General features: G+C 47.0%; 1 protein-coding gene across 1 annotated transcript; it reads right to left on the reverse strand.

The window, feature by feature from the left end:
- Positions 1–243: 243 nt before the first annotated feature.
- Positions 244–17,629, reverse strand: serpinh2 (serine (or cysteine) peptidase inhibitor, clade H, member 2). Its single transcript, XM_061236849.1, has 5 exons — positions 17,554–17,629; positions 16,251–16,877; positions 9,910–10,002; positions 8,514–8,746; positions 244–1,157 (listed from the first exon to the last, which is right to left on the reverse strand). The coding sequence occupies exons 2-5, from the start codon at positions 16,864–16,866 to the stop codon at positions 849–851; spliced, it is 1,251 nt and encodes a 416-aa protein (XP_061092833.1). The 5' UTR covers positions 16,867–16,877; positions 17,554–17,629; the 3' UTR covers positions 244–848.
- Between the last annotated feature and the right edge of the window lie 3,664 nt (positions 17,630–21,293).

Here is a 21,293-nt window from a genome sequence, read left to right on the forward strand (position 1 = left end):
TGGCTTTTCTTTTTTTTCTTTTTTTTTTTGATTCAAATCAAGTAATTAAATCCTGAGGTGGAATAAAAGGCAGAAACTCTTGCTGCCCTTGAGAACTGAAACCATTCACCTGTAAAGAATAAACAACAGAAATCTCTTCAAACACTGTAGCCTTGCACAGTATTTATCTGAATACGGGTGCCACAGTAATATGCACCTTTTGGTTGAAATGAACATTACACATTAAATACACATATAAAAATATATATTTATATATTTATTTTTTAGCTTCAAACTGAAGATCTCCACCAAATAAAAAATGTTCTCAACGGTTTGGTAAATGTGATGCAAATGCAATGTAAATGCAAGTTGTGGCATTCCCAGTCTGTTGACTGGTAAGACTGGAGGCCTCTGGATGGCTGGGTGGTGCACAGTTGGTCACAGGACCATCTCGTAGGCCAGTAGTACTTCCAGCCTCAGTGCACTACATCATAGAGTCCTTTGGTTGATCGGACACCTGCAGTGTGCCTGAGGCAACTGCTTCACTAGCGTCATTCTCTGGTGCAGTGACTGCACAGCTCAGCAGGAGGACTATAGGACAAGTATAGGACAAGCATGCTATCTACTCTGGTCCTCCTGGGTTGGTGTGTCTGTCTGTCTGTCTGTGTCTGTCTGGAGAGCCAGCCATCTTGCCCGACTCCTTCGATGTCTGTATTCCCTAATGTCCATGTCGGTGGTGGGTTACTCTTGACAAATAATACAGGACATATAAAACAAACATGTTACTAAAAAGGCTGACTGCATCATAAAGAAGAGCCAAGAAACGAACAGGCGATGACATCAGCTTCTGCTTGAGGAGAACAAACAGTCTACAGCTCGTCGTGCAGTGCAGGCCCCTCTGCCTGATCGAGGGCCCCCATCAGCAGCAGAGCTCCCGTAGCATTGTCCTTCACCAGGACGATGAAGGAGTGGTCGGCGTAGAACATCTTCGGCCTTCCCACCTCCTCATCCTCGGCCTCGTCCGGGCCCCCCTCCGGGCTCAGCTCCAGAGAGGCCCAGTGCAGGACCCCCCCCAGGTGGAGTTTCCCCTCCCCCCCGCCGGGCTGGCCCGTTACGCCCGAGAAATCCGCCTTCCCCTCGTCCCAGGCGTCGGTTAGCCCCAGAGCGGACAGATGTTTCTGGAAAAGCGACGGAGCTAATGTTAGTGCCGACACCAAGCCCGGTCCTGACCGCACCACTTCATATTCCTCTGCTTCAGTCAACCGTCCCTAAATCCAGACACCGGAGGAAGTTATCGATCAATTATGCAAACTAATTACAAACCGAGGAAGATAATATTTCTTAAAATGCAGGAATTAATGATTACCGATAGAAGGATCTCTTGCCGGTGTAGTTAATAGGTGACAGTTGGTGATAATGAAATCAAAAACATGGATTAAAAAAAAAAAGAAATGCAAAAAAACAGACAATATCGATAACATTTCAAGTGTGGGTTTTGTCCCAAGAACTCAAAAGTGTGACAGCTGTCCTTGTTTGACCGTACCACAGATAATACCATGGGAGAACTTGGCAACAACAGCTTAACTGGATGCAAAAGTCACCCATGAGTAATTTTAAAAAATATGTCATGACCTTGGCTTTCTATGCTTTTATTCCAATATGAATTCTAAGTAAAAGATGCTCTCTGACAGGTATTTTATATCCATGTAGGTGAACAAACAGGTTGATTTTAAAGAGGCTTTTTTAGCAAGGTGGGGGGCCAGGAAAGAGACAGTAGGGGGCAATGAGTGGTTTGATGGAAGGGAGAGAATTCTAAATTTCACTGGTTACACTGGCAATGCTGCCTGCCTCAAATCAGAAACGCTCATTCTGTCAAGAGAGGGACCCAAAGGCAAATGAAATAAGGCACACATGCTACAAACTGTCAAGCCACATGTTATTTTGGTGAATCTCCAGTCACACCAGCAGAGGAACTTTAATTCAATGAGACTTAAAGAGGGGCGGGGGCGCAGAGAGAGACAGGGGGGGCAAGATGCATTTTTGACACTTAAAACTGGGACAGGGAGAGATGGAGAAAGGGAGAGTGGAGGAGGGAGCTACGACAGATTCTGTCACCTCCCTTCAGGAAGAGAGACCCACTCCGATGCCCTCTCTCTCTCTCCCTCTCTGCCCGCTGGTCCCCGGGTCCTCGATGCTGCGCCCATGTGCCTCTAATGCACTTACACTGTCCTCATTCATTATTCTCCCACTCTCCCACCACACTCCCAACACTTCATCACATTCATACTCTGCCTCCTCCACAGCAACCCCCTCATCTCACAAGTCTTTTTATATCTCTCTCTCCCTCTCTCTCTCTCTCTCTCTCTCTGTGTGGTCACCCATCTCAATCCATCTCTTTCCAAATCGCTAATCTCTTTACCTCCCATCTCCTATCCATTGTGTTTGGCCACCTCTCGCCCTTTTCCCTTCTCATTACATTGGCACTCTGCCCATCTCGCTCCTTTCCCTGCTTGGCTCTCTTGTCGGTCAGTCTCCCATCTTACCTTTATTTATAACTGCACGATTCATTATCCGCCTGCCTCAGTTTCAAGACAAATTCGAATGATTTCCGTCCTTAACAAGACAAAGGTGACATCTTCAGTCAAACAACACAATTACTTTTGTGCTATGAGTGAGTCATCGTGGTGGCACCTTCTTTCTTGGCCCTGCGCTTTTATTAAAAAAAAAAAATTAAAACTGGAATCTTTCCAGACATTTTTCAGGGACATTTTTCATCTCTCCCCTGGTGGTGTCTGATGCTGAATCCAGACCATGCCAGTGCTGATTGTGGATGGCAGCAAGCCTTGCCAAGACAGGTAGGGTTTCAATTGGCCAGTATGACTGGGTCTCATTGCACACCACAGTGACCCCTTCTGGCCAAGTGGGCACTCGCGGTTTGCCTGCTGATGAACATGAAGCGTCTTCAGATTCATTTCTGTGGGAGCCTGACTCGTCTTGGAAAGCAGCCGTGGCATTTCTGGTTTCAGAGGAGAGCTCATGCTTGTCCGAGCTCTTCCAAATCGGCATCAGAGGCTGCAATGAGTGTGCATGATTTGGGAATTCCAAATTAGGGAGGAAAGAAAGTGGGGGGGGGGGGGCATTTTCAAAGGGAGGAAGAATGTGAAGACTGTTTCCCATGTTCTCGTCACAGTTTCTTTCATGGTTGCATGGCCATAAAGCTACACGTTGCCATATGCAGGAACATGCATTCGGCATGATCTTACAGTGTTGATCCCGTCACCAGTAATTACACTCACCCCCCAACACAACTTTGATTGTTCCAGATATAAATAGAACGCCTTGCCCCATCGTCTCTCCATGTACCGTAGTGTAACGACAGCAAGTTCCGGTGGGAGAGCTCCTTCAGATCTTTAAAATTTTTATAGAAACGGTGTTTAAAAATGAAGTAGATATGTCAAACTGTGGTGCAACGCAAGTTGAGATGCCGGGGTTCGGGGGACACAGGCGATGGGGGGGGGGGCGGGGGGGGCAAAGCATGAGGACAGGAACCACATTTTCTCATTATAACAGGGAGCACGTTTAACTTCAGAGCTGTCGTGCCAAGTCCTCCATTCCGGACAACGCCACAAAGCAATTTGTTCAGATCAATTGTTGTTTAGCCTTGCGATTTTTGCTGAATCACAGAATTTTCTCTCCGATTTGGTTTCCCGGAATCTGGGTAAACCCGGCTAGCAGAAACGAGCTTCCCCATTGATCGAAACGACGGTCAGTGACAACTGACAAATCCCCAACACTGCACTCTATCAAAAATAAAATGAGACACTAGAAGAATGGCCAGGTGCAACAGAGTGAAACGGAGGCAGGGAGCAGTGAAGATAAGAAGGGGAAGAGGCTCCACTTACTGTGGCGCCCCATAAGAATTTACACGTCCCCCAAACAAGCATGCGTGTATGTGTGCAACCACACTCATGCTCAAACATGCTACACCGAACATAGAACTATGTGCCACCATCTTGGTCTTATTATTGGATGTCTGTCTTGGAGGATTCTGCTGAAGAAGCAAACCGTTTTTGTCACACAAACGGAAAGAATTACCCGATCCAGGAACCAATAGGAACCTCGGCCATTACCAGGACATGTCCCCTATTTATTTTACACTGAACTTCGAGTAGTATGAAGATTTTTGTTTTCAGTAGGAACAATCTTAAGTGACAGAAGAAAGCAACTATTAAAATGTATTTGATAATTGGGCTTGACCGGTCAATAGTCTATATAATATCCCCCTCCCCCCCCAAGTTAGTTCCAGCTGGGAAACCAAGAGCACCTTGGCTTTGGGTTTCAGTGCACTGTGAATATGATACAGTACAGTAGTCTGGTGGAGAATAAGCACAGGGGACACCAGCTCAAATCCATTACTGCACTTAAAGATATTCATGAGCCTAACCCGCAACACCTTCTGTGTTACCCGGCTGTAAACAAATGTTTAAAATAGAACTTATGCAACTTTCACTAAATGAGGACATCTCTTAAGCAAACAAATGCCTCTCAGCTGAACTGAAACTATCTCTGGCTTCCTATCCCTTATTCTTACCACTCATCCAGTTCCATCAGCCTAAGCCTAGCACTTTCCTTCTCCCCTCTATCCATATCTCTCTTTAGAATTCACCCAAAGTAGTCTGTCTTGCTTAAATATGCGTTACCACACTAACAGCATCAACAAAAAATATTCTTGAATAATATATAACCAAGAACAGCAGTACACAGAAAGAATTTCAGTTCTCCTTCTCCACATACAGTATATGAGGTGTCAGGGATGTGGAAATGCGGAGGTGTGCGAACAGAAAATACAGAGTCCCCTCCAATGTTTTATTCAGCAGCATTTTTTTGGACTTTTAACTGCAGACCAGTATCCAAACCATCCAAACTCCTCACCTGAACATCTGATGTCCCAACGAAACCGCTTCACCTTGACGTAAGCTGTGTATGTCGCCAGCTATGGCTCTTTCCCCCATACTGCTCGGAGTCACCTTGCGGTCTCTGTACCCACATGGTCAAATCTCAGGAGATTATGAGACCCGCTCATCCAACCATCGTTGGAACAGCACTTCCTGCCTCGGGAGCAGCCGCACCAGGGCTGTGGCATCGGCCAGATCCTCAGCGGGCAGTGTGTTGAAGTGTGACAAGAGTTTACGGCAGAACTGTCCGTTTGAAACGCTGCTTTCACCTTAGGCCTGCCTCCGACGAGTTGATGCGATTGGTCGGAAAATATTGGCCTGGAGGGCAAGAAGAGGGCCTGCTTATCTACCCGATCTTTGCTGCTTTTAGCAGGTCTGCGGAGGAGATATTAAGCCTGGCACGCGGGGCTACCTGGGAAATTGCTTCACCCCAGACCCCACGGACCCGGTGTGGTGAGTCTTTGGGATTCAGCACCGAGCACCGCAAGCCGCCAATTACTGTCAGGGTCAGCGTCTGAGTCGCTAGCGGCGAGCCTGGGGGGGGGCTGCCCGGCGCCGGGGCCGGGGCGGGCGAGCTGTCGGCCGCCCTCGGCCAGCTCGTTAAAGAAGCGGAGGACCAGGGGCCGCGCCTTCGCCCTGCTCCGCTGTGCCCTTTGCAGAAACGCGACGGGTTATTTTTAGCACGTCTGTTTCCACCTTGTGTCCCCTGCTTCCCCCACCCAACCCCACCCCACCCCACGCACCACCACCACCAATCCCCTGCTGAATGTCATTCTTATTTAGGTCTCCAGGCCCGGAGCTGGAACACAAAGACTCAGCAGAAACACCCAGGTGAGCACACAAACCAGGGGAAATCACACACGCCAGACGGACCAGGGTAATGGCCGACCCCGAGCAGGCTGGGGATGCGTGTAAGTCAACAGCGGAGACAAAGGGGCAAAGCAAGAGGAGAGGCGGCGACTGTGAACGGCGGTTTTGTCCCGCAGAGCGCAAATGAAGCGCCATCTGCATACATCAGCCCTCTCCGGGGCGGCCTTTTTTCCGCGGCTGGGCACCGCACCGGCGTGGTTACAGGCGTTAATACCGCACGATGAACAAGGTCCGATCGGGGGGGTAATCCGTGTGGGCGACACGGCACAGGGGGAAGCATCGCGTTCTGGTGGGGGGGGGGGGGAAGAGGAGGGGAGACGGGAGAGATGTCCCCCACACTGAGCCTCCAAGGGTGCAGAGCATTAGAGAGCTCCACACCTCTGGTGATGTCTCATCTCACCCTAAAACCTGCCGTCCCCAAAAAGAGAGAGGGAGAGAGAAGGGGAGAGATAATGAGAATGAGGGAAAAGAATGAGTGAGAGAAAATTAGGAAATGAGAGAGGGCTCATTCCAATCCAATATTTTTCTCCTCTTTTTTCTTTTTCTTGCCCCGAGCTCCACCCATCGGGAGAGGCTAGGAAAAGAAGGAAAGACGGGGAAATCTGTATATATTTGCTCCGTACAGACGTGGCAGATGTGTGGCAGGCAAGGAGCGGTGGACCCACATATCATTTACGCACCACGCTTCAGGAAAAAGAGGTTGGAGTGTCCTTAAAGACGGCGGACCTCGATCAATTTCCGGGTCAATTGCAAGGGGAAGACAAAAGAGGAGAAAAATAAGCCATTGGAATGAGCCCAGAGAGAAGGACAGAGAAGGGGAGAGTGAGGGACACGGGGAGGTAGCCAAATGAAATCTGGCAGGAGCCCGGTCCAGAGACAGCAGAGCTCTTGTAGCCGAGCAGCTGACCGTCAGCGGTCTGGCTGGCCTCTCCGTGTCGGCTGTAGTGAGCTCCGCTGAGCCACTGCTTTAGTCATGTATCTGTGTCACGCCGCTCCTTGTCCTCACGTTCACGACAAACCCCTGTTTCTCAGGACAGAGCTGAATCCTGGCGAGGAGAGAGAGAGAGGGAGAGAGAGAGAGAGAGAGAGAGAGAGAGAGAGGGAGCTGTCCCTGTTTCTCAGGACAGAGCTGAATCCTGGTGAGGAGAGAGAGAGAGAGAGAGAGAGGGAGAGAGCTGTCCCTGTTTCTCAGGACAGAGCTGAATCCTGGCGAGGAGAGAGAGAGAGAGAGGGAGGGAGCTGTCCCTGTTTCTCAGGACAGAGCTGAATCCTGGCGAGGAGAGAGAGAGAGAGAGAGAGGGAGCTGTCCCTGTTTCCAGGACAGAGCTGAATCCTGGCGAGGAGAGAGAGAGAGAGAGAGAGAGGGAGGGAGCTGTCCCTGTTTCTCCGGACAGAGCTGAATCCTGGCGAGGAGAGAGGGAGAGAGAGAGAGAGAGAGAGAGAGAGGGAGCTGTCCCTTTCTCAGGGCCGAGCTGAATCCTGGTGAGGTTAGAGAGAGGGAACTGTCCTTTCTCTCAGGACAGCTGAATCATGGCAAGGTTCGAGAAAGAGAGAGAGAGCGGGACAGAGCTGAATCGTGGCGAGGTTAGAGAGAGAGGGGTGGAAACTCCTCGTTTCTCAGGACAGAGACCGGCGGGAACTGCGTCCAACACGCGGTTGGCTGCGAGTCGGCTTTATTTACAAACCCTTTCACCAGCTCTCCATGGACCAGACAGGAGCAGCTTCCTCAAGCAGGGCCGCGGGCTGTTACTATGGCAATTATTTTAGAAAAAAGAAAAAAAAGAAAAAAAGAGAAATCCAATTTCCCAGTGACATCTTTTTTAAGAATCTGCTGGGTGCTGGTACTTGTTTACTTTAGCAAACAGCCTCACCCCCAGAGTGTAGCCTGGTTACCATCACCCGCTGTGGTTGTGACAAACCCCCCACCCTGTGCCTCACTGCAGGTTTATCACCCTGTTCTGCCAGACGCCCAGCCGTGGCCCGGTGCCATGGAAACAGAGACAGTCATGCCAGTGGTTCTGGGTTCTGGCTTGCCTGGGCTCCTGGGCTGGAGTAGCTAGCGGACCAAACCTTCGGCCTTCGCCCCGCTCCCCCACTGGGGCGGAGCGGGATGGGGTGGGCCAGGGCGGAGCGGCTCCTCACACAGGGGTACGGGCGCTGGCACTGCCCAACCCGCGGCTCTGCACGCTCACACTCACCTCCAGATGTCACAGGCACGCACACCTTGTCTCCATGGCAACAATATCGCTTCACACCGCCACGTCTGGGATTAATTAAAATCTGTTCTGCAGGGCGGTCTTACAGGTAATTTGATAAGTGTATTAAGCATGTTAGCGAGCCGAGCTGTGTACTTTCGTCACATCCTCAGTGGAGTGCTGGTCAATGTGTACAGTATGTACCTGTAGGTTGAGTGTGCTTGGCAGCGTGTACTATACAGTATGTACCTGTAGGTTGAGTGTGCTTGTCAGTGTAGTAGAGTATGTGCCTGTAGATTGAGTGTTCTGGATCAGTGTGTACTATAGAGTATGTACCTGTAGATTCAATTTACTGGACAGTGTGGTAGAGTATGTACCTGTAGATTTAGTGTTCCAGATCAGTGTGTACTATACAGTATGTACCTGTAGGTTGAGTGTTCCGGATCAGTGTATACTATACAGTATGTACCTGTTGATTGAGTGTGCTTGGCAGTGAGTGCTACACAGTATGTACCTGTAGATTCAGTGTACTGGACAGTGTGGTCCTGGGTAGGGAGATGGCCATGCTCATGTTGCTCAGCTCTTTGAGCCAGACCCCCAGCAGGGTCGGGGTCAGCAGTCGCTCCAGCCGGCTCAGAGGCTCCACGTGGAAGGGCAGCAGCAGCACCAGGCTGGCCTTGCCTCCCCACAGCTGAAGCTCTATGACCTGGACCATGTTCACCATGTCCTCCCAGTGACGGTAAACACCTGGGGGAAAGGCGGAGGCTGTGAATATCAGCACAGTCTTACACACAAGTGTGTAATAGACCTGTTTGGGCCAAGCAGAAAAGGGTATCCATTTCACAATATGCTCGCTGTGTGAAATGTACACTCACTGAGCACTTTATTAGGAACACATGTACACCTACTTTTTAATGCGATTATCTAATCAGCCAATCTTGTGGCAGCAGTGCAATGCATAATATCATGGAGATACGGGTCAGGAGTTTCAGTTAATGTTCACATCAACCATCAGTATGGGGGAAAAATTTGATCTAAGTGACTTTGACCGTGGAATTATTGTTGGTGCCAGACAGGGTGGTTTGAGTATCTCAGAAATCTCCTGTGATTTTCTCACACAACAGTCTCTAGAATTTGGTGCAAAAAACATCCAGGGAGCAGCTGTTATGTGGGCAGAAATGCCTTGTTAATGAGAGAGGTCAGAGCAGAATGGCCAGAAAGCTGGTCAAAGCTGACAGGAAGGTGACAGTAATGCAAATAACCACACATTACAACAGTGGTATGCAGAAGAGCATCCCTGAACACACAACGCATCAAACCTCTAAGTGGATAGGCTACAGCAGCACAAGATGTACTAAGTCTAAAAAATAAGTCTAATAAATACCTAATAAAGTGCTCACTGTGTGTATACTCTTTCTTGTATGCCTTGTCCTTGGCATGGGAATGAATTAAAATACTGATCCTGTTTTGAAATTTGCTCTCTCTACCTCTGAGGTAATAAACATGGAATAAATTAGCCCTTTTCCAAATTTTTAAGTCAGTACTCTTAGAACTCCATTGCTTCCAATTACCAGAAGGAATTGTTCATTACAATGAACATTCCAATCACATATTTGTAAACTGAAAAATCTTAGTTATTAGATGCTAATTTATGCCCTTTTATTGTCTAATGACTTGCGCTTGTTTATCCTGCAAACTACATATTTCACAGGACATGCAGTCATGTCTGTCAAGTCTTATTCATGCAAGAAAATACATATACATTTAAAAAACGAAAATAAACTGGCACCTTTTTCTGTTTGGCCCCAATAGATCTATCCCACATCAGGGCAGGAAAGGGAGCAGGTGCATGCATTTACACACTGGAGACAGCGAGACCACAGCACAACTGCAAGCGGAACCAGGCCTACCTGCTCTGTAAATCATGGGCACCTTGGTGTACTTTGTCCCCAGGAAAGTGCGCAGGTCCTGGTGGTCCTCGTCGAACCCTCTGTCCCACACCCCTGTGTCAGGACAAACAGGCAGACAGGCCAGTCACTTCTCACAGATTCTATCCCCCCCATCATGGTCATGGGCAGAGAGACCTGATACTTGCACCTGTGTTCCAACAGAGTAACAACAGGGACAAATCACAAATCAAAGCTGGCCTTCAATGCCAGTAGTACTGCTGGGGGTTATTTCACAAAGCAGGATGACCTAGTTAGCTGAGTAAAAAACCCTGAACCCTCCCAAATCTGGAACATGAAATAAAGAAAAAGAGCTGTTCTGGGTTTTACTCAACACAGTTATCCAGCTAACTCAGTAATCCAACTCTGCTTTATGAAATCTCAGAAATTCTTCCCCTCTAATCGGGATTTAAACTAGGGGAGTTAATTCACTGGCCAATCAGTGGTATTACACAATTAATTAACTCTCAGGTAGAAAAGAAAACCAGCAGTACTGACTGGCCCTGGGTGGGGGTGGGGGGGACAGATTTGAGCATCCCCCACTCTAAACTCAATGTCCCACCTGCACCACAGACTATCCTCGTCATCACAACTACGGAGAGAAAAGTTCTAGAAAGAATTACCCAGAAAGGACTGAAAGGGAATGGAGAGAGATGTGAGCCAGCGCTAATAAGCTAATTAAATCCAATTATGTTGCTATAAAAGAAAAGATGAATGGTGCATTCTTTTCCCCCACTTCTGTCTACCTGTGATTTCTATGAATCATTGACCCAGCCGTAGGAGATAAGCAACACTCCACTGGAGAAAGGCAGCAAATTATTCTGGAATAACATTTTAACCTTTAACAACCGCGCATTTGTGTATTTGCAATTGGAGCCTTGTCTTTGTACCAGAGTTTTTCCTGGTGAGGGAATTACACTTTCTTTCAGAAATCAGCCATTGGGTTAGATCTGTTTAAAAGCTATTCAAACAACACTTTAAATAATTTACATGAAATATTCACAGGTCGGTTGTGAGTGTAACCCCCCAATCTTTGAAAAATCTTTCTACCTGCCGAAATAATTTCAGCTTTGACAATAAAACCGGAACAAACTTCTCAAACTTTGAAAGTGACCAGCAACTCATTCCCAGAGATAACAGTACGACGCATCAGCATGTAGGATCGCGTTGCGTTGTCTGAGACCCGGAAGTTTGGTTTTTCAAGCCCCAGTGTAGCCACCATAAGATCTGCACAGCTGTTGGGCCCCTTAACCCCACATTACTCCAGGGGGGATTGGCCCCTGCTTAGTCTAATCAACTGTAAGTCACTCTGCATAGAAGCGTTAGCTAAGTGACAGTAATAATGTAACAACACTGCGAGAGAGACGGTAATCCGTCAATCCAATCACCTGATTCACTGGTTATGGGAGAATGAGGCTTCTTCAAGGAGCTGGTGCATGTTCCCCCATTGTTCACTGAGAGCGTTCAATCAGAGCAGGGTCTGTAGCAAAGTACTCCGATTGGCTTAGGGTCTGTTCTCTGCCGCTAAGTGCTCTGATTGGTTCAGGGTGTGCTCTCTGCATCCAAGTACTCTGATTGGTTCACGTCGTGCTTTCTGCAGCGAAAGTACTCTGATTGGTTCAGGTTTTGCTCTCTGCAGCCAAGGACTCTGATGGGCGAGATGGGGGAAAGCACAAGGTAGTGTGTCTCGCTCTCTCGTTACCAGGGTTGTGTCTCCGCGTTATAAATGCAGGTGTGAAAAGATGTGTGTTCTAAGAGTTTCTGTCCCACTCTGATTGGATGATATTAATTGTGCTCCTTTACCAAGCTTGCAGACCATGAAAAGCAATGGCTTAGTCTGCCGAATGTGGCCCTGCAAGGACTTTCAGAATATAATAAACTATTCTATTAGCTAATCGCTTTCTTTTATTCTCATGAGCCATCATTCAATCTCCAGGTCAATTAATGTACAAATAGAACCATTCCTATTCATAAGAGCTCCTGAGAAATATACTTCTGGAAATGATTCTTTTTTATTTTTTTATTGATGTGTTAATTTCTCAAAATCCCCTAAACATACCTTTGAGGTTTGGCTGGGGGATAATAACACAAAGGAAGCTGAAACTGAATGATGAATGCCCTTCTTTGCAGAGTGCTCATTTTCAAATGTACTACCAGGCACAAAAATCTGTGAACAATGTCTTGCCCGACAGGAAGAAAAAAAACCTTTTCTTGCTGATGTACGAGGCTGTAACTGGGAGCCGCTCTTTAAATACTGACCTGCTTTCAATCCGAGCCATTCGGGTTTTTCAAATCCTATCAACACGGACAATAATGAGTAGCTGCAGCCCAGTCATCCGAGTAAGGCTTCAGTCCAACGGACACGTCAGGCACACAGTGACCAAATACGCTACTGTACGAGGTCCACAGGGGAGGGGCGAGAACACGCCTGGCTTTCACCCTGGGTTACTGAAATAGGCTTGAACCAAACTGTGAAATGTGAATTTACTGGTGCCAAACCAGAAGTAAAGCAGCTCCATATAAGCAAATGGAGCATTAGTCGCTGCCTGGAACCTATAAGGAAACACATTCCGGCCTGGCTTTAACCCCATTTTAATAGCCGTCATGTCACTGAGAGCAGAGCCACACAGACATGCTCTTAACAACGCATCAGCAAAAGAGAAACTACTGAGAACTACTGAACAGCTTCCCGGGTGCACTCAATGCCCTGTAAACACAAAGTTACTGAAAATCATTACGCAAATTCTCACATTTGTAAGGGGGAGAATGTGCCCGCAACACATAAAAAATACACATGGCTGTGTCTGTTGGCAATTAAACGGGTAATGTTTCCTCGTGGTGACGGGACAATGTGTGCTCTCCGCTTTTCCTGATTGGTTCCTACAAGCCTCCGCTTGACAGTACATGACAGTGTAGCTCATTCCCATAGCTAGCTTTAGGTGTCGTGTTTCTGCGTCCTCGGATGTAGCTACAAATCTGGCTGCCTGTTGACGCCTACACGCCGCTTCTATCTTGGTTCGAGACAATCAAACCCCTCCTGAGCTGAAATGAAAGCGCCCTACGGGTGGAGTGGTTATCGCTAATAGCGCAGTAATTAATTAAAATGCATTGAAGCAGCGTGTCGTTGGACACCGATAACAACTAGAGCCCCAGCCATCGTACCTGAAACACAGCCAGGCGAAAGCTCGGCGCTAATGTATAACACGGGCTCGGTGCTTTTGGCTCGTTTTTAAAGGGCTTCCATTGGCTGAACGGTTTTGTGTTTATTCCTCGCGCTTTCCATTCGGTGCGTCAGCCTCGGCGTGTTTGTTGGCCGCGGTTTCATCCGGAGGCTGAGATTCGTCTCTCGGCGTAACGCTGGAACAGAGGCTGAATTAATTAATGAGTGTGAAACGCACGTCCCTCGACAGGTCTCGGATCCCTCCACACCGTCTGTCAAGGCCTCCCCCTCCCACCGTCACAGAAACGCTCTCTGCCTCCTCTTTAATTTGCCCGCCCCGTTTGTGGTTATACCCCTCATACGCGCTCTCCTCCCCCCTCCGGACTGCTCTTGAGAGGGAGAGACGGCAAAGCGCTCTTAATTCGGCTTTCAATAATTAACTAAAGCGAATTAACGGCAAACAAACAAACAAAGGGGAAAGACAGAAGCTGATTGGCCGACGGGAGACAAGCGACCACACAATACAATAAAAAGCAGCTGACAGGCCGGTGTCTCCAGTGCAGAAACTCATCCTCGCACTGCGGGTACTAAGGCTGGCCCTTGAAATGATTAACAGGCTTTAGTAGCAGAGGCTATAAAGTCATGCGCTACAATAAATATATATTTTTTTCATCTTCCCAACATCAATTTGCAAATGTATTCATAATTCATTGCATTTGGGGATTTTCAAAGTTTCATATTTTGCACCATTCTTATTTATTTGCCTAGCAGACGGTGCTATCCAGGGAGACTTGCATAGCTTATGCTGCGTATTATATATTTATGTGGCTGAATATTTATGGAAGCAATGTCTAAAGAGTGAGAGGCACAAGTGCACTCGTCTCCACCGGGGACGACAGCCTGCAACTTTTCGGCTAAAAGACCAAAAGCCTTAACCCCTGTACCACCACAACCGGTGGCACTTTCAGTATTGCCAAGGACTACTATAATTTCCCTTCCTACCATTGAAAAAAGGCTCACAGACATGTTGACTCACCCTCTGCCTGTGTTTATAGTCCTTAAATTCAGGTTTCGAAATATAAATTTGACGGACCAACAATGTACTAAAACATTGTGTAGCTGTACAATAATTCAAGCTCATTGGTTGAAATTAGGTTCTAATTGGGGGTTCTGAGCACGTTCACAGAGAAGGGGGAGGGATACACAGCATTGTGGTTTGAAGGTATTAGTTGCTGCATTTCCTCTCTTGTTCGTTAGAAGTCTGAAATTACCTGTTGTACCTTTAACCAAATCCATCATTTCCGAGCACGTTTTTGGGCAGACTCTCCACCCAATGGCATTTGTTTGCGCCTTTGATATCCTGCCTCAGCTGAGTACCAGATAGGCATGTCCATTAGTCAGACTGACAGAGAAGTGGTGCACTGAGCATACCCCGCACCCCGGCACTGTATTTTGGACTGCTGGGCTCTGTCCCAGCACAGATGTTAGACACGGACAGGAGAGGAGAATGCGGATGCTTGTTACTCAATTATTTAAGCGGCACATTGCCCTTAACTGTAAATGAATTGCCAGATGATGGAGTGGAAGTACAGCAGGAAAGCTGCACTGTGGTCGTGTGGTAGCACACCGGTGCTTTGAGCAGGCTGAACAGTTGTATTACTGCTGTATTATAGGCTCTCTGGATCTTTTACCATCGTGGTAGCTATGCAGTTAGCCCGTCACTGGTGCATATGCCCAAAATTATACCCCCAAAACAAAAAACAAGATTTTTAATTTCCCCCTCTCCAAAGCTCTGCAGGATATGTACATATATCTCTTGTAGCCTGAAAACACACCTAGTGTATTTAAATTGGCTCATCAAATTCCAAACTGAACATTTTGATAGAACACTGCCTAGCTATGCTACACTAAAACGGCAAACTACAACCTAACTACCAAACCAAACAACAAAACTAAAACTGCAACCCCTGACCCATTTGCTCCTTAATAATACTACATTCCTAGCTCCTCAGCCCTAGCTCCTCCAAGGAGCAATAACGGGTTGGAATGTCCTCAAAGATCCCGGACCTCAACCCATTTCTGGGACAGTGGAGGACCGAGGAGACAATAAGGGATAAAAAAAAATAAGCAATTGGAATGAGCCCTATGTCCCTCGTGCCTTCTCCAGCGTCTAACTTCATGTCGCCTATCGATTTAAGATCCTGATGACTCAGCACAGTGGTAGTCGACCCTGACCCAGGTGGGCCACATGGTCTGCTGTTTCTTCATGTAAGAAATCAGCAAAACAATACAAACCACATCCCAGAAACCAGGGGAGGCGAGGTAGCTGTGCAGTAAAATGCTTTAATCGACAGATTAAGTGCTGAATAACAGCGAAAGCTAGCAGACCCTCAGGGAGCTGGACCTGTCTTTGCATCAGCACTGTTGCCAAAACCTATATGTGCGCAATAATGTAAGCTGTTCTGGATTCTGTTAAAAGCCAAAATGTATATACATTCATGACGTTTAGACCAGTGTGTGGGACCCATCTGTCAACACTCCCTATGCAGAAGACTGACGATTGGGTATCCCAGACTTAGTCCGATGTGTTCAGAACCGTATGTGACCTGTCCGAGTGTTTGTTCCACGTTTTGTACGTCGCTTTGGATAAAAGTGCCTGCTAAATAGAATGTAATGTAATGGTGCACTATTTATGCATATATACTGGGTAGGGGGGATACCAATCCTTCCTCCTATACATTGTGAAGTTAGCCTATAGAAGCCGAGCATTTAAGTATGCGATTTGTCAAGTGATTTGTTTCAGCAGTATTTGTTTTGTGGCTAAAATAATAATAATAATAATTGTTATTATTATTATTATTATTATTATTATTATTATTACTACGGTAATTGTGTGGAACAAGACTGAGGAATAGCGTGTATAACATAATGCAAAATGAATGAAATCACAAGGTTCCCTGCTTGACTAGATACAATTAGCAGAAACAATGAAAGGACAGCCTTAAGCCTCCCTTCTGTTTTTTGGAGTGTTGATTTAGCTCTAGATGCAGTACTGACAATGTGTATTTAGTTATTCCCAGGAGCTGTTCATCAAGGCTCCAGGAGTTGGCTCACTGTACCATAAGCTTTACTTTGTGGGCCTTACCTCTGAAGTGCAGTGCATGGGCGAGGATTAGCCCTCCCGATTCTGCCTTGATTTCTCCGGTCAGCTCCGCCCCTTTGTCCCCACCCATGCCCCTCTTAGCCCAGGTGAGGAGGGTATCCAGGTCAGCCTGGCTGTCCCCAGGCCCCAAGGGCACATGCTCCAACAGGGATCGAGTCTGGGCCTCCTCCAAAAACTGTTGATTCAGGGAGGGGGCCTGCTTTGTGAAGACCACTGAGGAACTGTGGAGGTTGAAGCTAGTTCCGTTTGCCGCGCGGGCAGACTTCAGCGCCCTGGACAGCGCCTCCCACTGGTCGCTCAGAGGTAGCGCAGAGGAGTTAAGCGCCTCCTGGAACTGCCTTGCAGTGGACCCCCCTGCTCGGCCACCCACTGCCGCCAGCGAAGTGGCGAGCAGCAGGGGGGAGAAAAGGGGGTTCTGGATCCCGTCTGCGCGTAAAGCGCGATAGAGACGCAGTCCCAGAGTCCAGCTAATATCTCCCGCGTCCTCGCGGCCCTGCTGGGGGGTGCTAGATGCTGTGGAGCCCAGGGCGAACGCTGGCCAGACCAAAGCAAGCAGCACCAGCACACAGACGCAGAGAGAGCAGCTCCTACCAGACATGGCGGCTTCGCCTGGTGACAACACAAGAGAGAAATGAAAAAGCGAAGTGTTTATGCAAATGCGGACGATGTTTACTGCATGCTGTCAGAGCATATTAGGCCTATCGATTAAAAAAAAGAATAGCATAATCAACGAAATGATGTCACTCATAGCTCACGTTGCGAGGAACATGTAGCATCACTTCACGGGAGAAAGAATACAAACTTCAGAAATAAAACAGAAATCTTAACAAACTTTCAAAATGAGACCGGTCTTTGACATTTATTTCGGTAACTGCTCTCATTCTGTGGACGACGACACGGTTATTTTCTGCCATCAATGTTAGCAACTTCAAAATAATTTTACTGAATCGACATTTTCTACCGCAGTGATTTAGCTAATCGAAGCAGAGCCTCAATTCGAGAAAATAACAAACTTTGTGTAACATAAGTAGCCTATGATCCAAGCATAAGCGTCTATATTTAGATTAAACCAATACATATTAACTCAATTCGTTTCTTAAAAAGTCATTTGAGCATTAATAAAAGAAGCTCATTGAAGTTTAACATCCTTGCGGGGCAGCGAGTCAATACAACACAACTTTAAAGTAGTTAGTTTACTGCCTCGTGACACAGAGAGGTAAAGCGAAAACTAGGCTACTTTGTTCATTTTTTATGTTTTTATTTATTTATTTATTTATTTTTTTACCGATTTTTAAAATCGCTCCGTCCTTCTCTCTTCCTTCTGCCCGCTGTTTCCGTGGTCGAACTGAGAATCTAGTTGGCTCAGACAGACGTGGCAGAGGAAGTGCCTTGCGGTGTTGAATTTGTTTCCTAAGCTCTTTCAGTGCTGGTTTGTGCGTATCCCGAATTCCATTCCCTTCGCAGAACTAAATGCATTTCACTGTAGTAGACAGTTCAACTGTTGAAAAAAAACAAACACTTTTGTGTTTAAAATCTTAACCACACGACGGGATAAACCACGGCATCGCTGTGGGCTATAGAAATATAATTGTTAACAAACGCAAACATCTTTAATATGACATTTATAAAAATGGAAACGGCACTTTGAGATTTTTCTTTTGTTTTCGTGAACACGAAGTCATAATCTATTTGTTTTATCTGCCATACCCATGGAGATATATAGACAACCCAACCACATAACATGGCGCAGTTCCTCGTGCCGGGCTGAAGGGGTCAGTAGCGGTCTGTAGAGCACCACCCAATACTTCTGAGATCGTGTGGTTAACAAGGACAAACATTGGTCTCTGTTAGTACAGCATGTCTCTCTTTGTCTCCGGTTGCCCCCTTTGTTGTATGCCTGTTTTCCGTCACATTGTTGGCTATACTGCATATTAAAACTATTTACACAGGCCTTTGCAGCAGTAACATGCCTGAAAGACAAACTGACAACAACTTGTTGCCACGACTGTACAGATACTGTACAAAGACCGATCAATCGAGAGATAAAGAGCGAGACAGATTTACAGGGAGATAAAGAGAGAGCAGGAGGGATAAGGAGAGATGGATACAGACACCGATAAGGGTGAGGCGATGAGGAGAGAGAAATAGTGTCTGATAGCGATGGTCTATCATTCTAAACAATCAGGCAGAACATGACAGCCCATAGACCGGGCCAATTATTAGTCTCACACAGTAATCAATACCGCACTGCGAGAAACGGCCACCAGTACGCGGATACGCACACTGTCACAGACACACGCCTGCATTGACATTTTCTTTCAGGAACAAAGAAAGAGATATGAATAGATATAGGCGAAGACAAACAATGCTAAGTGCTTTTTTTCTTTTCTTGTAATATGTCAACGCGCTGACATTTTGCTCCTTTTTTACATACGGATATACTGTACATACAGACCAATAAACACAGGAACTGTTATACGCAAACATATACAGTAAATTAATCCTCACATATGCACACACACACACACACACACACAAGCTCTCCCTTTCTCACGCATGCAGGCACAGTTTCTGCATCTCTCTCATGCCCCTACACACACACACCCACACACACAGGTTTCTGGCGAGCCAAGTTGAAGATCACAGAGCGCTGTTGGTGGTGAGGTGAGTGTGAGCAGGCGTAGTAGTTTCTCGGGGATCTGTAAAAACCCAACCCTTTCAAGACAGATCTAAATCAATGGCCGTCTTAATGGGGGACGACGTATATAAAAACGCAGGTGATTCAGTGTCTCAGTGTGCGCCCTGGTTAAATGAGTCCCGGGGGAGTAACCTGAGAATCCCTCCTCAAACCGGAGTCCTGTCTGTTGAGTTAGCTCCTTTGCTACATCAGACAGTGTCTCCAGGCATGTCCTGTCTATGGAGGGCCTCAGCACACCTCCTAAATCATCCATTCATTACCCTGAGAAACTTGGGTCAGTGCAGGAGTTCTGGTCCACGCGGACCTTTTAAAACACTAGGATATCACCAAGGCATCTGCTCAGGTTCTCCAATGTATCTGGTAGGAGTTTATATATTTCCTGTGGGTCTGTTAAAGTGACCAGTTCATGATTGGTGGGAGTGCAGAGCTCCAAGAGTACAGAGTTTGAGTCTCCTCACCAGGCCAACTTAAGGGACGATCTACCAACTACTGCTCCACGTATAAGCAGAATTAATCAGCGCCATTCATTCTACTAATTGAGTCAGCGAGAAAGTTGTGCCGAGCGTTTGCAGATGCATATGTTGACAGCTGTTTTTTTTTAAAATAAATAAATAAAAAATCACACCCTCCCTGGAGCAACGCAGGACATATTTTCCAAGGGGGAGGGCGTTGATCTGAGGAAAAATGCATCACATGCTGTGATTCAGACTAGCGTGAAACAAACGCTCCGGTGTACAATCTGTCTTTTGCTAACTCTTCGTCCTTCAAACAGCCCAGCTGGTATTGTCATGTCTCATAACATGTAGGAGAGACATAGATGTGTCTAGAAGCAGAGGGTGGGGAGGGAGAGAAGGGAGGGAAGGAGGGAGAGATTTTCAATGACACCAGAACATGTATACTGTGTTGTACTGGGCTGGACCCTCTCCAGGCTTGGGCCACCGGTGCTCAAGAGCTCATGCGCTTCACGATGATCTGGGAACCTGCAACCACAACACCAACAACCTCTCGCTTTGAACCCTGAAGGTGATACCTCCCCAAATACACCATCCCCACCTTCCATTTCCCCCTCCCTGTATCAGGTAGGGTTTAAAGTCTCGCATTATGTTTCCAAGTGCCTGGAGGGTCGGTGACTGACTCATCTGAAGTATAGACATCACTCAGGGATTAGGATGGCAGGATGCCTCCGGGGCCAGAGATACTAGCGACAGGAGAGGTAGAGGGGGAGAAAGACGGCTGATGATGTCACTTATCCAAATAATGACTTCAATTACTGTAAAATGTGAGTCGCAAGTCAATTCTCGAGGCTTTTAATGGTGGGTTGTAAAAGCAGGAGAAACCGAGACACCAATATGTCCTGTGAGTGTGGTGTCTGAAAATAAAAATAATTTAAGCAAAAATCACTAAAATGTTCTGTAGGCCTGCACACTCACACACACATACACACATACACACACACACACCCATCTACCCCCCACCCCTTCCACCCCACAGCGCCACAAGATGATCTTTGTCTCCCGCTTGCTTCCTTCTCTTGGTATTCTTCCACAGAATAAGCCCTCCTCTAAACTCTTCCTCCTGCTCCCGCTGTTCTCCAAAACCCAGAATCTGGAGCAACTGTTTTTTTGCCATTAGAGATGAAAAGGGAAACAGTTTGTAGAGTTGAAGTTATTCAGATTATTCAAAAAACATCTTCAACGGGGAAAAAAGGGGGGAAATTATTTTAAATTGCACTAATTAAGCTAATCATGGGTGTGAGGGAGGGTTGTAATTAGTGACTGAGCGCTGTCTTTATGAGCCAAAGGCAAGTATGGGAGCTCCAGGAGAAGATCTCAAATCCAGGATCCCAGTGATGTGTTCTTTTCCCATACCGTACGGCAACGTCCTACCATTCTGCTTCAGGTTTTCATCACCCAGTTGCTCACTCCCTATCACCCCAGAGAGCAAGAGAGTAAGAGAGTAAGCAAGGGATGGAGAATGTAGAACTCCCACAGATGACACAGGTCCGACATGGATGGAAACTTATCACGTCGAGGTCACCAACTGAAGGAGGCAGCGCAATGATGGGAGCAATAGTCCTGTATTAGCAAAGATCTCTATTTCTCCCAGTCTAATGCCCTGTAGTCTATGGGCTCGGATGCATGACTCGGACCTGGAAGGTTGGTGGCTCAAGCCCCGGTGTGCATGATAAGATCCACACAGCCATTGGGCCCTTGATCCTGCATTGCTCCAGGGGGGATTGTCCCCTGCTTAGTCAAATCAACTTTAAGTTGTCTTAAACTTGTCTTAAACCAGCCCTCTGTCTCTCTCTCTCTCTCTCTGAATCTCTC

Source organism: Conger conger, chromosome 3 (assembly GCF_963514075.1).
Source record: "Conger conger chromosome 3, fConCon1.1, whole genome shotgun sequence".
NCBI classification, from domain to species: domain Eukaryota; kingdom Metazoa; phylum Chordata; class Actinopteri; order Anguilliformes; family Congridae; genus Conger; species Conger conger.